Here is a 19,870-nt window from a genome sequence, read left to right as displayed (position 1 = left end):
TGGACTATTTGGGTGGCAACCGTTCCATTTATCCCTCAACCCTGTCATTTGAAGTTCGACCTAGCTGAAATCCCGATACATTCCATCTCGAGTTTCGCACTGATGCAAGAGATTTTGTGTTCTCCTGAAGTATTTACTTGAGTTAATGACATCATTTAGATAAATAACAGCTCATATTGGTTTTTAACTTCTAAAGTCATTATGGTGACCTATGCAATGCAGGGAGTGAATGGAGAGCTTAGTACAAATTGAGGCTCTATTTTAGTTATATGTAATAGATAACAACTAATAAAATAGAGTAGATATAAGAGCCTTACTTATTGTCCAAAATAAAGAACATATTAATGATATAACTAATACAAGCATCCACATGATAAAGGAAGAATTTAGCACAAGCTTGAGTTTCCATTTTAGTTGTATATAATAAAAGCCATGTCACGTCGAACAGCCTATAAATATGTTGCCAAAATCAGTGCCAAGCCTGAGCTTGTATTCTTATTGTCTCCAATCCTTCCTATTGGTTCTTTCCATTGAGATGATATTCATGCACTTGATAAATTTGCTTGGCAAAAGTTATGCTTGCTTCTTAGTTCTCGAATTTCTTTTTCGGGGTTCTATCTTAGTCTTATTTATTCAAGGTAGTGCCGTTTGTTTTGACTGCATCTTTTGCTTTATTTTGTGCTATGAACTTATGAATGGGAGATTCATATGCTGATCATTTCAGGATTGCTGTTTTTAACTTGGGATGGTTGTGATTGTAAATAGATGTTTGGGTGTTTTTCTCTCTTTAGACACATCTTCTGTTATTCATTCATTCTATTACTGTTTGTGACACTCAAGTCATGATGCTGTACATTTTCCTCATTTTTTTTATAAAATTTTTCTTTTGCTTTAACATTGAGTGGTTGGTTTAATAAATATGGAGTGGTTGCTAGAGTTGGTGAGCATTAGGTTGGCTATCTGCTCCTCTTGCTCTGTCACACCATTTGCGTTGGTTTTAAAGTTAGTTTTACACTTGAGAATTCAGTTGTCTTTTGTAGCTACTACCATCGCCGAGTACTAGTGCATATGATGATCTCATGATGATTTCTGTCAGCTGAATTTAGTTTACAATCAAATTGTTTACATTTACTAAGTAGTATTAGGAAATTCATCGTTTACTATCAAACCCCGCTATGTTTTGCCTGATTTATGTTCTTCCAGATGGGGGCAATTGTCAAAAAGTTTTTCCTTTTGTGGTCTTTTTCTTTCTATTCTTTTGGTAGTGAGGCTGATTTCCTGAGGATGATGACATGTTAAAATTTTTATTCTTCTAGTAACTCTTTTTCTTGGGAAATTATTGATTGGATCATGTACCAGTTCAGCTGTGAACTAGTCCAACCACGAACCAACATGCACAAAGATGGAGGAAAAAAGAAACAGGAGGGAGGGAAGGGAGCAATACAAGCGTGTTGGTTTGTGGTGGGACTGGTCCACTAGCTCGATAATGATCTGGTCTGACTAAAAATTTCTCTTTTTTTCTTTTTTTTCTTTTTAATATTTGAGAAGAAAAGAGAAGGGCAAACCACCAACTACTCTACTAGCAATTTCTTAAATTGCTTTCATGTAAGCTTCCTTGAATTACCAGTGAACTCAAGGTTTGGGCTCCCTTACAGCTCTAGTGTCCTTTTTCTCTTCCGATCATTGAACATCCCTTGGCAGTATGATCACTTTCTGCTATTGTTTGTTTCTTTTCCTATTTGTTAATTCATTGTGGTTAGCTGTTTTGTTCGAGTTCTTTAATTAGTCACGAAATCCTAAGAAAGTGTTCCATGGCAACTTCTATATTTCTATCCCAGGAACTACCTTCAATTTCTTGTTAAATTACTAATGTGGAGGTTCTGGTTCATATATCAAGTTTTTCTTGGTGGATCTTATATTTAGTTGAATTGATATGAGTGAGTTATAAATTAAGATTGAATTGCATGCTGAAGATGAGATTCCGAAGTGTCATGTGCCTATTGACAATTAAGGTGTCACAAAGTAAGAAGTTATAGTTGTGACACAAATTTTAGAGAAGACTGAAAGATAAATATACACAATTTTGAGAAAATAAGACTTGGACAAGGCCCGGAAGGTGGCCTGTCAACAATGACACATCAGTGTGACACCCATTTCACATCTAACAGCAGAGCAGAAAGCATTTACAAGCAAAGAATGTGTTTAATCTTTCACATTAGGTTGAAGGATATAAATATTAAGAGAATATCAGTGGCTAGAAGTTTAACTGATGACAAAGAAACAAAAGCTTCAATATATTTTTCAAGAAATATGCGAAGTGAGTTTGAAGTCATATGTTTAGGCATTTGTAGTTTGGTTGAAGGATATGGTATTGATAAAATTTTCAAAGTGAAGAATTGCAGTAAGCTAGGTGCTTTTGTGGATAAACAACTAGTTGCATCACTGTAATAAGTTTTATATAAGAAACTTAAAATAAGAGCATCGCCTATCAGGAGTAAAATAAGAGCACTGTCAAAATGGAAAACCTTTTGACTGACAAACTTTTAGAAGTTTTAGCAAAACATTCTAAGGGGACCTAATCTTTACTTTGATGTACCTTTACTTTTCTCAAAAAAATTCAGATGTACCATTACTCTTAATTTGCATGTGTTTTTCTTCCTTTTTATAACTTGTTAATGTTTAAGTACATGTATTCGTGACCCAAAGCTTGAAATGTGAAAATCAAAATTGAAGGTAATTAGATGATCACAAGTCCTGACTTGTAGAAGTTGATTCTTGAATCTAGTCCAAGGATTTTATTTACTGTAAATTAGGGAAGAAAAATAGATCGAGTATTCTGACCATCCCCCACTTGATGCTCCATGAATGAATCTACCCATGATGCTTAAATTGCTCTGGCTCATTTCATTTTCATGCTTATATTGCTGTGGCTAATTTGGTTTCAGAATATCTTTTGGCATTCTGACACAACACCAGGATCTCAAAATCTTTCCTATGCTCTTTCTTATTTATTTGTAGCATGTCAACCAAACTTGGTGCTCTATCACTGGTCCTAATATACCTACTAAGCATTTCGAGTTATAACAAGCATCTTCCTGATTTAATTATTCAATTGTTATTCTTTCTTTGCGGTGGAGCTTGTTTAATGCGACTCCAGTATCAGTGAATAGTTTACCTTCCTGATTTATTATATTACACTTCTCTTCTCGACCAGCCTGCTTTTATCGACCGGATGCAATGAACAAAAAAACAGCCAGTGTGTATGAAAGATTAATGTTGCTTGCAATTTGACTATGCTCTTACTGCTTTTGTTTTGCTTTATGCTATGTCATTGAATTTAACATGGTTGTATTCAATTCATATGAATGGTTGTTGAGTTCCTGCCATTTAAACTTAAGACTGTCAATTGATGTTTCTTTGACATTGATTTCTCTCTCGCCCTCCGGCGCTCGCTTTAATCCCTCCATGTGCTGAGTACAAGTGAGATATTTCCAAAAGCCGCTCCTACCAGGTGCTCAAATGTGCCAAAGGAATTGGTCTGCTATCATCATCACATCCCTTTCAATAAGATGATAATTGTTTTGTTTTGATATGCTTGTCTAATTGTGCTCACTTTCATCCCTACAATGGGAATGGCTATCCTTCAATTCTGAATTTTTGGAAGTTATTGAGTCTGACATTCTATTTGTCTGAAATATGAATTTTTGTCATTTGAAGTGGTAATAAGAGAAAATACACTATTCCTGAATTTGCATCACATAATACCAAACAAAGATGGACAATATTGTATTGGAATACAGTGTGATCAAATACTATGATCAAATAATGTTTTAATGCAGGGAGCATATCATTTTGATGAGTTTGATGATGAGAATGCACCAGAGCCTATAAAGATCTTAGCAATGACAAAAAAATAGAGCTGTGACTAACATAAGAAGAACAATAAAGGGGCAATTGTTTAATTTGGAAAGGACCTCTATAGCTTTGAATGGTTACAAAGAGATAAAAGATCATAGTTGGATGAGGCTGGTAAGATCGATTCCAACATTATCGTTCAGGAGACTAGATTTTTATTTGATAAATGTGATGAAGTAATGCAGCTGACCAAGATGAAACATAATGCTTGTTTATGCAGATCAAAACTGCAAGACTGGTGTTTGCTCACTTCACTTGATAAGATTGGTGGCATGCCCATGGCTAACAGGATCTCGCTTCTGTGAAAGGATAATCTGCTGGGACTGTGAGATGCCCATAAGGTACGCGCGACATTGCTTACCTGACATTTGTTCTTGAGTGACGCCATCATTGATTGATCTAACAATGATTTGTCCCAGAACTGCATGAAGATGATCTGGTGGTCGCTTTCTGCGCACGTGCATGTGAGGGAACACATGAAGACAAGCTCATTCATGAGTTCACATTATCTCCCATGCTTTATGCATACGCTCAGTCCAAATGTGGACCTGGATGGGACCAATTCAATCAGTGCTCCTCATTAAATCTATCAATTCTACCTTGGTCCCTACTCAATATCTGTCATTTGGCTCTCCAAAGGTTGTAATCTCTGGCTTCTACCTCTTGTCTTGATGGAAGCATGGTCTGCCAGAGAATTTAAAGCATCCTCTTCAGTGCTTACAAATGTTCATTCCTGAAAACCATGTCACCAGAGAAAGGCTGCTGATCATTAAAAATTTGCAAGCAATTGATCAGGTGGCCTGGATAAATAATTACATTCATGCTCACAGGGACCACGATATTTGATCATCATTGGTCCCCCACACAACATCTTGGTATTCTCATAAGTTATTATGGTTCAAGGGACCAAGAAGGATGGTCCTCACCAGTCCAAGCATTAGTATCAACGTAACTGTTAACGGAAGACTTCTGTTCTCAGCTAAGAGAGGTCCATAGTAATAGAAGGAATGTCTCTCCTGCCACCACCATCTTGATAAAACTTGTCCGGCTCTTACTCAATATAGGATCTTACTTCTACTGTGATTCATGGACTCTCTGCACTTCAGAAAAGCTTCTTAAAAAGATTGGCCAAGATCTTTCTATTACCGTGATCAGGACTGTGCTCCCCCTTCAGAAAAGCTTCTTAAAAAGGAGTAGCTATAATATGACTATTCTAAATGTAGCCATATGGCGTCGCTGCACTGGTTATGCTCTAACTAACAAGATGAGGTTCCAAATTCTGAATGCTGGTTGGTGTATCCCAAGGCATCTGGATGTGGGAAATTACAGTGGGAGGAAGTAGGTATTTGGATGTGGGAACTTACAGTGGGAGGGTTTGCTTCCTCCCTTCCCCCTCTGTCTCTCAGAAGCTCAACTCATAACCAAAGTAAATTATTGTGTTATCCACAGCATCAGTTTCAACAGCCAATAACTCATAACCAAAGGAAATGGAAATGATAGTGAGGACTGAGGAGTCATCCAAAAGCCAAAAGCCAGGTGATCCAAGGGAAATATGGGTAACTGATATCAAGAAATACTGGCTTTTACCAAAGGCGCAAGGAACATAAAAATGAAAACATGGATCATAAACTTTCAGAGGAAATAAAGTCATAGGAATGTGAGATCAGAGAGTTCAGTTTAATATAATCAACACATAAATAAACAAGAAAATCAACTCAAAGTAACTTGCGCTAACATTTACCAGCCCCTAAGGTTTCAATGCCTTTTGGGTGTTCCTTTCCACAAAGGACCTCATACTCGCAGTGATAACTACCGAATTAGCATTTAAGAATGCAAAGAAGGTTTTGCATGCGATGAGTGTAGAGAAGATTGAGACTCAAAACTTTGAAGCACCAAAAATTGCAAAAGAATTCCTACTTGCATGGAGGGAGCAGATGATCAGGCAAAGCATTGAACCATTAATAATTACTTCAAGTATTACGCAAGCTGGGATCATGAATACCCAAGAAATGATTTCTGAAAGGGACAGATGGGTTTCTGGAGAAGCAATAAAGGCACGATAGGATCAGTTTCTTGAAGTTGAAGGAGAAATAGCCACACTGCACAAGCTTATCTTCTTTTATCACATAACAAAAGATGATATCTTCCTTCCACTTGTATTAATGAAATATCCATTGTGGTTCTTACTTGTGGATGTAATAAATTGCTTGTGTCAAATCAAGAATGTCAATATAAGAACACAATTTGGAAATTTGTCATGAGTCAGAGCATATGACGTTTGACTTCAAGTTGCAGAAATAATTGGAGGACCCAGGGCGAGAAGTTTGAATCAAACGAGACCTGCTATATCTGTTAAACAGGTTAAATTTGATCAAAACACATATCTGGTAAATACTCACCAAGAAGCCTCCAGGAAGTGTAAGATTATGGTGTGAGCCTGGTGCAACTTGGACGGGGATCAAATCATTAGAACCATTTAGGAATATGTGAGCAGCTGGAACTCTCTGATTGTTCATACAGATACATGGCTTGCTTGCATTTCTGAGTTCTTTCACTTCTCTGTGACATCAAAGAGATGCCTGCTGGACCAAGTGATACATACATATTCCAAAGTTCACATACAAAGCATAGAAATAACTTTTCAATCATGCATGGAGAGTGAGGACGATCTGACACGTGTTATTGTATCCTCAAGAAACTGCTCAGAACTGATGTATAAGCAGTTCGAGCATAATCTTAACAATGATGATCTTTTTTTGGAGTTAATGTAGACTTTTCCATGCAACACTTGGTATATTTGTATATAAGGTTTCTCTTGGGTAGCTGGTTATGAGCTCCTTGTTTCACTGCCTAGTTTTGAGACCAAGGATTTAAGTGCTACCAGTACAAGGCATCCTGTGCTAACACCTGCCTCGTCATGCTGAAGCTATATAAAATAAAAGAATTTTGCTCAGTACCGATCCGTATCAGCACTAGCCAAACTGGCATGCTTGCATATTACAGTAAAAACAGTTTCTTCTGCTTTACTACTTAGTCAAAATAGTCATCCATGTCCATATTTACTAGCAGACACAGGAATACCAGCCAATTTATTGAGGCCTAAGGCCTTGATCTTCTTCAAATAGTCATCCATTGTGAGTAAGATGCATCTCCAATATTTTGAGAACACTAATCAAATTTGTCTTTGTGAAGCCATCAGATGTTAGGTTGGAGAATGGTGAGTGGCATTGCCACCATCAAACATACTCAGCACCAGCACTGACTTTTGGCTCTCTCAACTATCAAAAATGCACTCTTATGATCAGGAGAAAACCATTACCATCTTTTAAGTTCTCCACAATCTTTGTATTTTGCAAATTTTCAGTCAATTCATTTTGACAAACTACATAACAGGGTTGGAAGCATCAGCAAATCGGGATTTAAGTCTTTAACCTTTGACACAAAAATGGTCCATAAGGTTTGAAATGGGATAGTTTGGAGCTTTTGGGCTCTGGAGAGGGTTTGTAAGTGGGTTTGTAACATGACAATTGGCAAGGGAAGCAAACAAACATGAAAAAAAGCTACAAAGAGATGGTGGTAAGAAATAGTACCTTGGTCTACAGGCTTAATTTCTTTTGAAGTATACACTGAATCCTTTATTTTTCCTTGATGAAATATGCTAGACTAATTTACAGGCTTGCAAAAGTTATGAATTCAATCTAACTTAAGATCGATGGATGCACTATCACTTCAGCAAGACTTGGATTGTTCAACTGACACACCTTATAAAAACATACATTGGAAAGTCAATGCTTCAAGACTCCTATCATCATTTTTTTTTTTTTAAAGACAATTATTTTTCAATAGTGTACCATCTCTTTACTCCCTTGAAGAAAGGGAGAGAGCTAAACCAAAACGAGGTAAATAAAATTAAATTTAAAAAAAAAAAAAATCTACTAAGGGCTGCTGAAGTGCAATCCAGAAGTTTATCTAATAATAAGTTTAAGAATAGCAGCATATCTTAAAGTTAAGATAGTTTAGATTTATACCCAGGTTCTTGCATTTGTTGGAGACTATTGCAAGGTATCCTGCATCACCATACTTTTCTTAACCGAAAATACTGCATTATGATACATCTAGAATTAAATATTTACCTTTCATGACAAAGGAGTGTTTAATCTGACCTAAACCTAACGTTATGCATTTGCTAAGCTGTAGGATAGATAAGCAACACATACATGGGAAATAAGTGGAAAAGTATATGAGAATCTAATTTAGTAAGTATGTGGTGTTCCTATTACAATGAAGTGCAATCATCAATATACATCAACACGTATGCACTATAATTCTCATTAACAAGGATTGCTGATGGAGAAAAATGACAGTAAAAAAGAAGAGTAAAGGAAAATGCGAGAAAAGGTTTAGCCTGTGACTAATCCTAGAGAGGTAATAAGAGTACGGTGATGACAAGAACCAGACAGAGTGGGCTGGCAATGCAACCAGTGCATGGAAATAGAGAGTGCTAAGCTTGTTGAGAAGCAGAAAAGTAGAAATCTAATAACGCTTTTCCTTGAGGCCGGACCTATGAAAATGAAAGCAGAGCGCATACCTTGCGTTCTAAAGTCTCAGAATTTTGGCTTGTAGCTCATATTCGGTACAATTGCAGTCTTCTGGTATCTGTGAGGATTCTGATGGGTGAAATCTGGGCAGAGCATTTACAAAAAACTTTATCTATCAAATGGAACTTTATTTTGCTATTTGGTTAAATACTTTGGTACCGCAAATATAAAAGGCCCCAAATCTAGGACATTTTTCAGGTTGGTTAAGTCCCATTTTAGTTCTGAAGACAAGCTGCTAAAAATAAGTTAAATAAACTGATATTCATCATTTATATTCCTTATTTGATAGAAAAAAATATATTTTTTATGATATTTAGCACATATGAATGCTTAAAGAAAAAAAACTACAGAACTTTAGCTCCTGTTATGTGATCTCGACTTCTCATCAATTATCCTCTGAAGTGCTGCCTTGGCTTCATCCAGAGTCTGTACTCCCTGTTCTACTTCAAATGATAGCCTTTGAATGTTGAACTGCATCAAGGAAAAATAAGATGCCGTCAGCAAGCATAGTACATAAATATTAAGAATGTCTATCCATATTACCACGAACAGATAACTAGAGGCATTGTAAATAAAGATACTCAAACTAACAAATCATATAAATAATGCACGGAGGAACATATGTCTGGAGAAAAACAGGAAAAAAAACTCCCAACATACACCAGAAACCTGGAGTCAATATAAATAGTTTAGACCACATACCTTCTCAATTTAGAAAAACAAAGCCCATTTTGCTGGAAAATGCTAGTTATTAAAATTTAGAATACTAGGTAAGAACTAATGCCCGTAGGCCATAAAATTTTAAAGAGAAACGAAAACACAATCCTCAGCTTTTACCAATTTCAAGTCAGGTTTCAACAAAGACCTTCACTTCTAGGGGACGAGCGTTGGAAAGGTATGCTCAAATATAAAATTATGAAACAAGATTCATAGCCATTCTGTGGACAGAGACAGAGAGAGAGGAGAGCAAAGCCAAGCTTAAAGAGCACAAAGGCCATGTCTGCAAAAACTCTATTTAAGAGCTTTTAGTGGACTCAAACAAAGCTCCCAAGATACAAGCACAGAAATTTTTTGGAGGAATGTCATTGCAAGAGAAACAATAAAAAATAATATTTTTTGAATCGAAAAGCTTTACATGACATAAGAAATTTAATAAATTAAGGCACAAGTCATTTTGCTTTCAACATTTAGTCCACAAAATGTTCCAAGGTGCATTTTATTTGCCAAACTGAAATATAGATGTAAATTACATCCAACAAACTTGCACCTTCAGATCCAAATTGAGCACATGAAGTTGGAAGGGTCAAAGCCAATTTTGTTATTTGGTTTTGATCAGTCGCTCTAGGAGACAGATGAAGATGATTCTGCATGCAGTTGAACAAATTAGGAACCAAGATCTGGATGAATTGGACATGGACCAACTCATTTTGAACCCTCCAAAGGTTGGTAGCGACAACGAGGGGACAAACTGTCTTTGTTAGTTATGACATTTTTTATGATGCTAGAAAATGAGAAAATGCTAGTTAAATACTTAAATTGTTTCTCGCACAGCTGTTAATCACAGAAGATTAGAAAGTTTTTCTGCCCTGAATTACTTCATGAGTGCTTTACTATGCTAATCATAAGAATACAAATAGTTTCATCCTTAAAGTACTAACAAATACATGCTTGAAGGATGAAATTTTTGACCTCTGTGAAATTTTGAAAAATGCATAATATTTAGCATGCGATTTGCTGGGCTGACTCCTTGATCCCCACTAATCATTATCAAACAAGAAAACCACAATCTACTTTCAAGCCCACAAAGCTAGCTTAGGAACAAGTCTAAAGCCAAACTAGTTGACAGTGCTGCAACCTTGAGCTTATCAGAAAAGATTTTTTTTTTTTTAAAGAGAAAAAAAATCAAAAGAAGCACTTGACATTTGCACAAGATTTTCTTATTAAACTATGGTTGATACCTGTGCTCCTTGCCGCACCCGGATATCAGTTCCTTTGCTGTCTATGGATATGAAAGCAGCATCATCTAACTCCATCTCAATTGATAATATTTCTTTGAGTGATTTTGAGAACATTGCATTAAGTTCCTTTGGGAAAGAAAAAGGGGAATAATTCATCATGCATGTGGGAAAAAGCAAAATCTTGATGTGTTGAATGCAGCAAGTATACCCATAAGACCGCACCTTCAAATTTTGTTCTCCACCATCAATAGCAATCTTATCAGGTTGAAGGGCTTCATATTCCTTGACATCTACCCATGCAACAGTGCCGAACCCTCCAATGAAATATATGTCCCTGGAGATATGCAAGCATTGATCAATTCATGTATATGGTACATGTTTCTTCCTAGCTAATCTAATTTTCTATTAACTAAGTGATTATGAGTAACAAAAAAGATGATTATCAGTTGGTCACCAAGAATACTAAAAAAAACAATGAACAAAGAAATTTAACAATCTCCAGATATACTATTCCATTTTCTTTATTTCCTTATCTTTCATGAAAACCATATCCCTTGCTTTTAATGCATCTAAATTGATTTGTATTACTGGTCTGCCCATTCTGCATCCGAGCTAATCTATAAATTTGTTCCTGTCTTCTTCAAACCCAAAATGTCAAATAGATCATAAATTGCATCATTCACATAACCAATGCTTTTTTGCCTTTTCTTTTCCCTTTGCCTTTTAATGTTCTTCAAACCCCTTGATGCCACTTTTTCAGTGCCATTGTTTGGAGTAGTTCCTCCTGTCCTTGATTGCAACCTTTTGCACTTTTCTTGGCCTTTTTAAATTTCTTGAAGTCAAAGTCCTTGGTGTCATTTGTTCTTTGCCATACATTCACGGAGCCACGCACTCATGCATACACTGCACTCATGCACATCTGTAATCTTGGCAACAAAACCTCAAAAAAGAACCTAAACTCCACAGCAAAAGTTATAAGTTCCAAGTGCACCTAATAATATATATGTTTTGTCAGTAGGCAATAGCAATGGTTTTTGTTTAAGGTACAGCAGACATGCTATAACCAATATTTGTGAAATTTTAAAACTCTAATGGGAATCATTGAATTGTTGTTCAGGTGCAAGAAAAGCTCACAGACCAACCTGATGTTGCACATCCTATAATAGTAAAAATTGCCCCATTGTTGAGATGTCCATTGTTGGTGTTTTGCTTTAAACTGCTGATGAGCCCATTCCTGCAATAGGTTTAAAAAAAAAAAAATTATACTTTTTAAAACATCCATGAAACATTTGTCTGAACCTGTAAAGATATTATCATTCACCAATAAGTATTAACAGGAACTAATATGTAGATTACAATTGAAGCATGAAAAACTTGCCAAGAATTCTAAATGGCCACATGTGCTCTCTCTCTCTCTCTCTCAAAAGAAAAGAATGTACCAGACAATCCAACTAATTTACCTCAAAACAATGTGATTGGTTACAAGTTGCAACTTGTTCACTTCAAAACAATATGCTCCCTCCCTCTCTCTCTCTCATAATGTACCAGAGAATCCAACTAGTTTACTTCAAAAGAATGTGGTCAGTTACAACTTAAGGAGAGTAGACAATGAATGGAGCCCATGATGGATCCACCAGGGTATGTCAAAATGATGCCATTTACGGGCACAAGTGGATGTCTAAGTGGTTTCTCCTAATGCAATCAACAGTTATGATTGACAATGAGTTCACCTTCTAAACACTGTAGGTGATAACAGAAAATTCAGCATTGAAGCCTAATGGCTCAGTGTCAATTCTCAATAGCTTGTCAACACTGTTTCATAAAGGATAAATTGCAAAGCAAGAATTGGTCCCAAGCTTTTATGTATGTAGCATGAAGCAGAAGAGGAAAAACCCATTCAAATGTTTAATTGCCAAAACTAGGAGTGCTTTTTTTGGCAGCATTTGCTCTGTTTGGTAAATTTAAAGGTTTGAGGAATGAGGATAGATAACTAAAAAAATATTAGATAGTTCTTATGATTATTCCATATTTCCTTCATTTTGGACAAGAGAAGAAAATGGTGATGCTGGCACGTTAAGTTACCATAGATCATACCCTCCATGTTGGGGGATTGTCGTCTTAGACGTGTGCAGTCATTTTCTTTTATTGTTCTCCTAGGCAGTAGAGCTTATTGTCCTTTTTCACATATTCTTAGGAGGGAAGATTTTGTATATTCTGTTCATATATACACCACGGCCAACAAATATAAGGTTAGTGAATTCTGATTCACCTTGAGATCCTTCCCAAAACCAATTTATTTGAAAAGTGTGTGCCTTTGAAACTGTTAATTTCTTCCACCCAAGGCTTAAGCCTTCCCTAGTCTCTGAAACCTGATTTGAAGATTCAGTCTCACAGTTACATGGCAGGGTACTAAATAAAAGAGCAGATTCAGCTGTTAGATTTAGGATAGTGACAGAAAGAAAATGATAACATAGAGAAAGCTTGAGCAATTGATCAATTATTAACATACTTGATAAATCAAAACTATGAGTTAACTTAATGGTGTCTGTTTAACTAAATAAATGATTGTTGTATTTAATCATTCAAATTATGAAAATATAAAAAAGGAGAAAAGGAGAAAAAAAACTATTGATTAATTATTTTCAGACCAGTTTTGCTCATTGGAAGTATGAAGCATCCAGAATCAGTATCAAAGCAGAAGATAGAAAAGGAGAATTAATTAGCTATTGGTTAGATTTTTTTTTTTTTCAAGACCAGTTTTACTTATTGGAGAATTATGAAGCATTCTGAAATCGTATCAAGAGCAGGAATGAACATCCAATCACTGCTGCAGTTGCATTAAGGAAGCCCTGAAACTAAAAGCCCTCACTGGAGTTCCAGCCCAACCAAACATGTCCACACCATCTCAAACATTTTTCCCTCCACATTTCGCTAATGGCTTTGCTTTAAATTACTTGCCTTCTAACTTCATTATTCCATGTTTTCTCACAAATGCAATCTGACATCTGTCACTATGCCCTTCATGTTCATCCTCTATCTGCCATCAAAGTATGATCTATACAATAAAGTTAGTCGACTGTCTTTCAATTCCTAATAGTTCTTAATGGCTAATAAATGCATGCAAGGTTTCACACATACCTTATTAAAAAGAGAGTTGAACCGTAGGCCTATCAAATAATCCACTATAACTGCCCTTGGTTTTTTAGGTAAAACTACTCAAGGAAAATATTTCAAGAAAATTGGTATAATCCATGTCCAATTGTTTAACTATATCTCCTATAATTATCTTGAAATGATCTCATCTCCCACCAAAACTGTTCAAATTATTGATCAATCCCATAATTTTTTCCCTTAAAATAGTGCAATTGCGATTCCCAAACGCCAGTTCTAGTGAAATCATATTGGAACTAAAACGTTTGTTTGTGTACATAAGTAGTTGCAAGTAAAAACAAATGCATCAAATATAAGTTTTTTACTGATAAAGTTATTGAGAGTTCACCAAAAAGAATTGTCAGGAAAATACAAATATAACTTGCAAAGAACCTGTTGGTCAGCAGACAGTGGGAAGATATCACCAAATATTGTTACACGTGCATTTGATAGGCCACTCCATCCAGGTATCTATCAATGAAAGTAGGTTTCAGCAAAGTAAAAAACAAAAGAATGTAATCTAGTACTCCAAAGATGATAATTATAAGAATAAAACTAAAACACCTGTACAACAAGTGTACATCTTGAATCAGCCAAAAGATTGCGGGTGTGGATGGCTAGTGGAGAGAGCGAAAAAACAGGATCTGCAAAGAAGTTGGAAACAAACATTACACCATGAAGTAAATGCACAGTGGATGAGCATGTGAGAATTAACTAATTACTTACGACCCATTGGATCGGTTGCAAAATCAACTAATGAACCACATGGGTATCCCGCATGTTGATGATGCATCCGGGACATCAAAGTGCATAGATGAGCAAACCTGGCCTTGATGATGGACACAAAGTAACAGCAGCAAAGCAAAGAGTTTTAAAGCATTCACAGGATTAAGAAAGATCAGAATGTGGAAGAAAGACTAGAAAGAAAGGATGATTTGATTCAATTATATATGATAAGGTTTTTATACTTCACTCTAGATTAAAACTTACCTGCTCCATTAGATTGCGAACTGCCAAGGCTGGTCGAGGTAAATTGTGAACAGAGGTTGCACTTTGTACACCACCAGAAATGGGTGTTCTGAAAAGCCCAGCTCTGGATCCACTAGTTCCACTTCCACAAGTGACACATGCTACCACCTCTGATGACTCCGCATTGCCACTTGCACAGTTACCATCCTGAACCAAGTTACCCTGCCAAGATTTGAAGTATCAGGACAATTCTTGAGTAGATCCGTTGAATAAGGTAAAAGGAGAAGTATTTTAAGCTGCTTTAGCCACAACATCTTTTTTAAACCAGCAGAATATCAGCATATCTCTCACACTGCTTGATGAACCCTCGAATTCATGAAAGGCTAATATTAACATGGAAATACATATCATATTTCTGGATGGTGAATTAAAATATGTCACTTCATCATCAACAACATGTATTTTCACAATTCTTAATGCCAAAAGGAGAATTTGAGGGTTAAGCCCCACTAGAAATGGGTGTTTTGAACATGTAGTTTCTCCTTCAAACTTCAAAACACCACAATCGGTTCTCAGCTGCACATAAAAAACCAATACCAAGAGTTCAAAGCTATTGATCACCTTTCATTGTGATTTACAAACCCATATAATAAAAGTAACTAAATTTTAAAAGTTGAGAGCAAGATAAAAGCACAAAATATTATGTGTGCAATCCAAAAAACTATTTTGATGATTGAACTTTGATGACCTGGAATCCAAGAACTTCATCCCAACCCAGCTAAAATAAGTAGGTCTCAAATATTGAATAAAGAGGTAATTAGCAAATAAACACAACGAGGAATACATTCTTAGACAAATAATCTAAGACCAACTAAATAGGTGCCAGAATCAGAGCGAAAACATGATAATGATCAGAAAGTTTCAATTTTGGAGAAGCAAGAAAAGCTCTTTCACCATGCAAAATCATAACCAGCCATCCACCTATTTATTTGTTTATATTTTTTGGAACATAAGTAGAGAAGAAGATGAGCTAATAGTCATATTTACATCATTCCCAGAAGTGAACAAATTATATTGATGCTCGTCTAATTATATACTCTATACTAGAGGAACCTATGCTCTCTATTACGTGTTTGATGTATATGGAGATTAGAGAAACATTAACAAAATAGGTTGTTCTACAAAGATGACAAGAAGCTCTCCTTTTGGAACTGATGCAAAGCTCCTGAAGATGATAACAAAATCATTGTTAAAGGCTGGGAACTCTCTTCTCATAAGAGTTTTTGCCCAGTCCAACTATCACTGGCTTATGAAATTTTCTGAGATGCTATTTGTTCAAAGGTTGTCTTGGGATTGTGATAGATAAGCTGGCGTGTTGAGATGGGTAGATGAGACTCTAACTAGTTAAGCCCTTGATTTGGACGTGATAAAAAATTGGTATTATAAAGAAAGAAGTGGATTTTCTCCTCCGTGAGTATCGAGAAGTCGTGTTCCCCTCAAAAAATAAATCTTTTCCTCCAACGTATTATTTTCTTTAATTAAGATAAACTAGTCATAAAGAAGAAGACAAGAACATCCACGCTTTCTTCAGCAGGTACTCTTCAAGCTAAGACTAAGATTACCCCACGCCTTAAGTCTGCCTTATAATCCATCAAAGAATTTGCTTAAATCAAAACATGAATTCTAAACAAAGACTTGAACACGAATTCAAATATTTAGTTATGCATCGTAAAAAAAAAAAAAATCTTGACAATAAACAAGAATTCATATATTTAGTTATCAAAAGATTAAATCTTGACAACATCACCAATCATGGAAGGAAGAAAAAAAAAAAAAACCTCAAACCAAGATGCATCCTCATCTGTAACTACGCTAAACCCATTAGCGGACACCCCATCCTCTCCCCCAGCACCACCACCCCCAGCAAAGCCTTGGGAGGTGGCCCGAAACAACGTCCAATGCCTAGAAGCACTCGATTCAGGCCTCCATAACCGCAAAGATCCAAACTTTTCGACGGTTTTAGCGCACCCAAACCGAAAAGCAAGGATCTTGGATAGGCTAGAGCTCCTGGGCTGGCCGGCCGGAGAGGCTTTTATAACCCCGGAAGGAACACTCGAGCTCGAGAGGGCTTCCATGGCGGAAACCCTAGAAGAAGGAGGATGGATGTGGCTGAGAGAGAGAGAGATGAATGGGGTCTGAGTTTGGTATTCGAGGTGCAAAGCAGCGGAGAAGGAAAAGATTCGCGACTTAGGAGCTTAGGTTTGAAGAACGACGAGGGTTAGGATATATATACGTACGGGCCTTAGTCTGGGTAGGGCTCTTCTATGCGGAATGTAGTGGGTCCACAACCGCACTTTGAATTATGTGGGTCCCATCGGCAATCACAACCGTCCCTTTTTATACCAAGACATCCCTCTACACAATAAAAATCAAGTTTTATTAATGGTTATACGGAAGATTTATTGTTTTTTGGGTAAGAATGTAAGATTTATCGTTTCATTCTCAACAGGTAAAACAAATTTCGGTTCGCATTTCATTCTATGATGATCATCGGTACGCAAAGCGGGATCATCACTATATTTTCAGGATTCTTTCTGAAGTTTATTCAAATTATATTTTCTTTTCCTATTGTAAGCTTCTTTTTTTTTTTTTTTTTTGTGTGTGTATTTCAGTAAGTATCCCTACAGTTTATTGATTCTACGCCAAGGGTTTCTTTGATGGAAATAATTTACCAATTTTGTTTTATTTACAACAAAAAAATATCATTTGGCACCATGACGTACCATTTTTTCTTCATCTATTTTTCTGATTCCAGGAGCTCAAACAAAAGCAGCGGCTGCAGCAAGATTTGATGGAGGGAATTCATGCTGTTGGCGATACGGAGAAGCATATAGAACCTGGATAAGAAGGACAGTGGCATAGTCCCGGAATGCATTTTACACAATAATGCAATGATGATTTAAAATCTAAATTTTATAATAATTTGATCATAAGTGATCTAAGATCATGAAATTTAGTAGGTCATGATTCGATGATTAATAATTTTTAGATATTTATAAATAATTTATTTAATATTTTATAAAATTTAATATTATAAATTATATAATATCAAAATTATTCATAATATATTCTGTAAAAATATATATACTAATCATATATAATATATTATAAATAAAAAAATATTACTATATTTATTAATATATTAAAAATCAATAGATTCTATAAAAATATATTTATTAATCCTATAAATTATTAATCTTATAAAAATATATTAAGTTTTATTATAGAATTAACATTTTTATTTATTCCTGTAACATATATTATTTATTAATATGAATATTTATTTTGATTAAAAAAATAAAATAAATAGAAGTAATATATTAAATATTTTTATTATATAAATATAAAGTATAATAAGATATTTTTACTATAATTTAAAATTATCATTAAATCATAATATGACAATAATATGATTATAATATATTATAATATAATATATATAATAAACATAATATATAATATCAAATATAATATAATATCATATATATAATATTGATATAATATACTAATGATATATTGATATATCGAATTTTTTGCAAGAGTGAGGGATATTTTTATCCTTCTATTTTAATTTAAAATCAGTCTGGAGATGATTTTAGATTTTCGATCTCGATGGTTAGTATCCCATCACTGGATTAGGGGATGATTTGAAATTGCTGCCGTATAAAATCACTATGATGTAATTAAATATGATGATCTTATCACCTTCATCCACATTCTTCTTGATTTTCAGTGGATCACCTCATACCAAACACCTTCAATGTATATAACAAATGCATCCAACGACAATGTGGCACTCATAAGGTGCATCCAACTTAAATATGAAGAGATGATGCTTATGTCTTGTTTGGTATGGATGATTGCAATGGGAGATACAGGTTATTAAATGTGGGGCCAATTGACCCCATAAAAAATATAAAAAAATATTAGTTATATATATTATTAAAAAAAATTAAATTAAATCCCATTGATTTTATGAATTGATCCCATATCTTATGCAAAGTTTTGAAAAAGTAAAAAATATAAAAATCATATTAAAAATTTAAAAGAATAATTATGACTTATATTCTCTCTCTAAAATGACTTTGTATCCTATCTCTCTTTCTTCTTCTTTGTCTTTTTTAATTAATTACTTCTTTATTTATCTTTTAATATCACATCCCAACCCCATCCATCCATCTTTTATATTTAAACCCCACATCAATTTATTTTTTATACCCTAGAAGGACGATATCAAAAGATACAAAGAGTAATTGTGATTTACATTCTTTCTCTTCAATGACTCACATATCCCACCTTTCTCTCTCTCATGCCATTTTGATATATCTCTCCCTCTCTAACATTCTTTTTTTTTTTTATTTATGACTTCTCTATTTATCTTTTAATGCCCCACCTCAACCCATAGTCCTCATCCGTCCACCATTTACATTTAAACCCCACATCGATTTATTTATTTATTTTTGTATAATACTTGTTGCGAACAAGGGCTTGACCCATCATGTAAGGTATTATCTGCTCTGGCCCATGAGTCTCATGGTTTTGTCTTTTAAAAGACACCTTGTATGAAAAAAAAATTTTTCTCCTTGTAAGCATGAGTCTCCCTTAACTCACAACCAATGTGGGACTATTAATATCCTCTATATTATTAAAACCACAACAGAGCCCCCTACTCAAAGAAAATTTTGATGTATACAGTTTAAGGATCCCCACAACCAGCCGAGGCAAACCTCGGCCCCAAGAAACCAAGGCAGACCTTAACCCTTATCTGATGCACCATTGTTGCAGACAAGGGCTCTGTCCGTCATGTGAAGTATTGTCCGCTCTGACCCATGACCTCACGATTTTGCTCTTTAAAAAGTACCTCACGTGAAAAAAAAAATTCTCCTTATAAGCGTGAGTCCCTCTTGACTCACAATCGATATAGAACCATTAGTGCCCTTCACATTATTAAAACCACAACAAAACCCTTTAGTCAAGAGAGACTTTCATGTGTATAGTCCGAGTAGTCCCACAGTCAGCTGAGGCAGACCTCAGCTCTAAAAAATCGAGGCAGACCTCGATCCCTACCTGGCGTGCTATTGTTGCGAACAAGGGTTCGACCCATCATGTGAGATATTATCCGCTTTGGTCCATGGACCTCACGGTTTTGTCCTTTAAAAGGCGTCTTATATGAGAAATTTTTTTTCTCCTTATAAACACAAGTTCCTTTTGACTCACAAC

General features: G+C 35.3%; 1 protein-coding gene across 1 annotated transcript; it reads right to left on the bottom strand.

Annotated features, from left to right (window-relative positions):
• Positions 1-8,769: 8,769 nt before the first annotated feature.
• LOC105039320 (uncharacterized) lies at positions 8,770-16,836 on the bottom strand. Its single transcript, XM_010915435.2, has 9 exons — positions 16,429-16,836; positions 14,612-14,812; positions 14,348-14,450; positions 14,186-14,265; positions 14,015-14,092; positions 11,614-11,705; positions 10,694-10,805; positions 10,472-10,597; positions 8,770-8,984 (listed from the first exon to the last, which is right to left on the bottom strand). Exons 1-9 carry the CDS (start codon positions 16,723-16,725, stop codon positions 8,868-8,870), a joined length of 1,206 nt encoding a protein of 401 aa, XP_010913737.1. The 5' UTR covers positions 16,726-16,836; the 3' UTR covers positions 8,770-8,867.
• Between the last annotated feature and the right edge of the window lie 3,034 nt (positions 16,837-19,870).

Source organism: Elaeis guineensis, chromosome 1 (genome assembly GCF_000442705.2).
Source record: "Elaeis guineensis isolate ETL-2024a chromosome 1, EG11, whole genome shotgun sequence".
Taxonomy (NCBI): Eukaryota; Viridiplantae; Streptophyta; class Magnoliopsida; order Arecales; family Arecaceae; genus Elaeis; species Elaeis guineensis.
This window is presented reverse-complemented; position numbering and strand designations above follow the sequence as displayed.

Excerpts from the sequence above, each read along its gene's own strand:
- LOC105039320 (XM_010915435.2), bottom strand. The coding sequence starts at position 16,725 with ATGGAAGCCCTCTCGAGCTCGAGTGTTCCTTCCGGGGTTATAAAAGCC. Across the intron at positions 14,093-14,185 it reads GATGTACACTTGTTGTACAG|ATACCTGGATGGAGTGGCCT; the intron begins GTGTTTTAGTTT and ends TTTCATTGATAG. Across the intron at positions 8,985-10,471 it reads GGGTGCGGCAAGGAGCACAG|TTCAACATTCAAAGGCTATC; the intron begins GTATCAACCATA and ends TCCTTGATGCAG.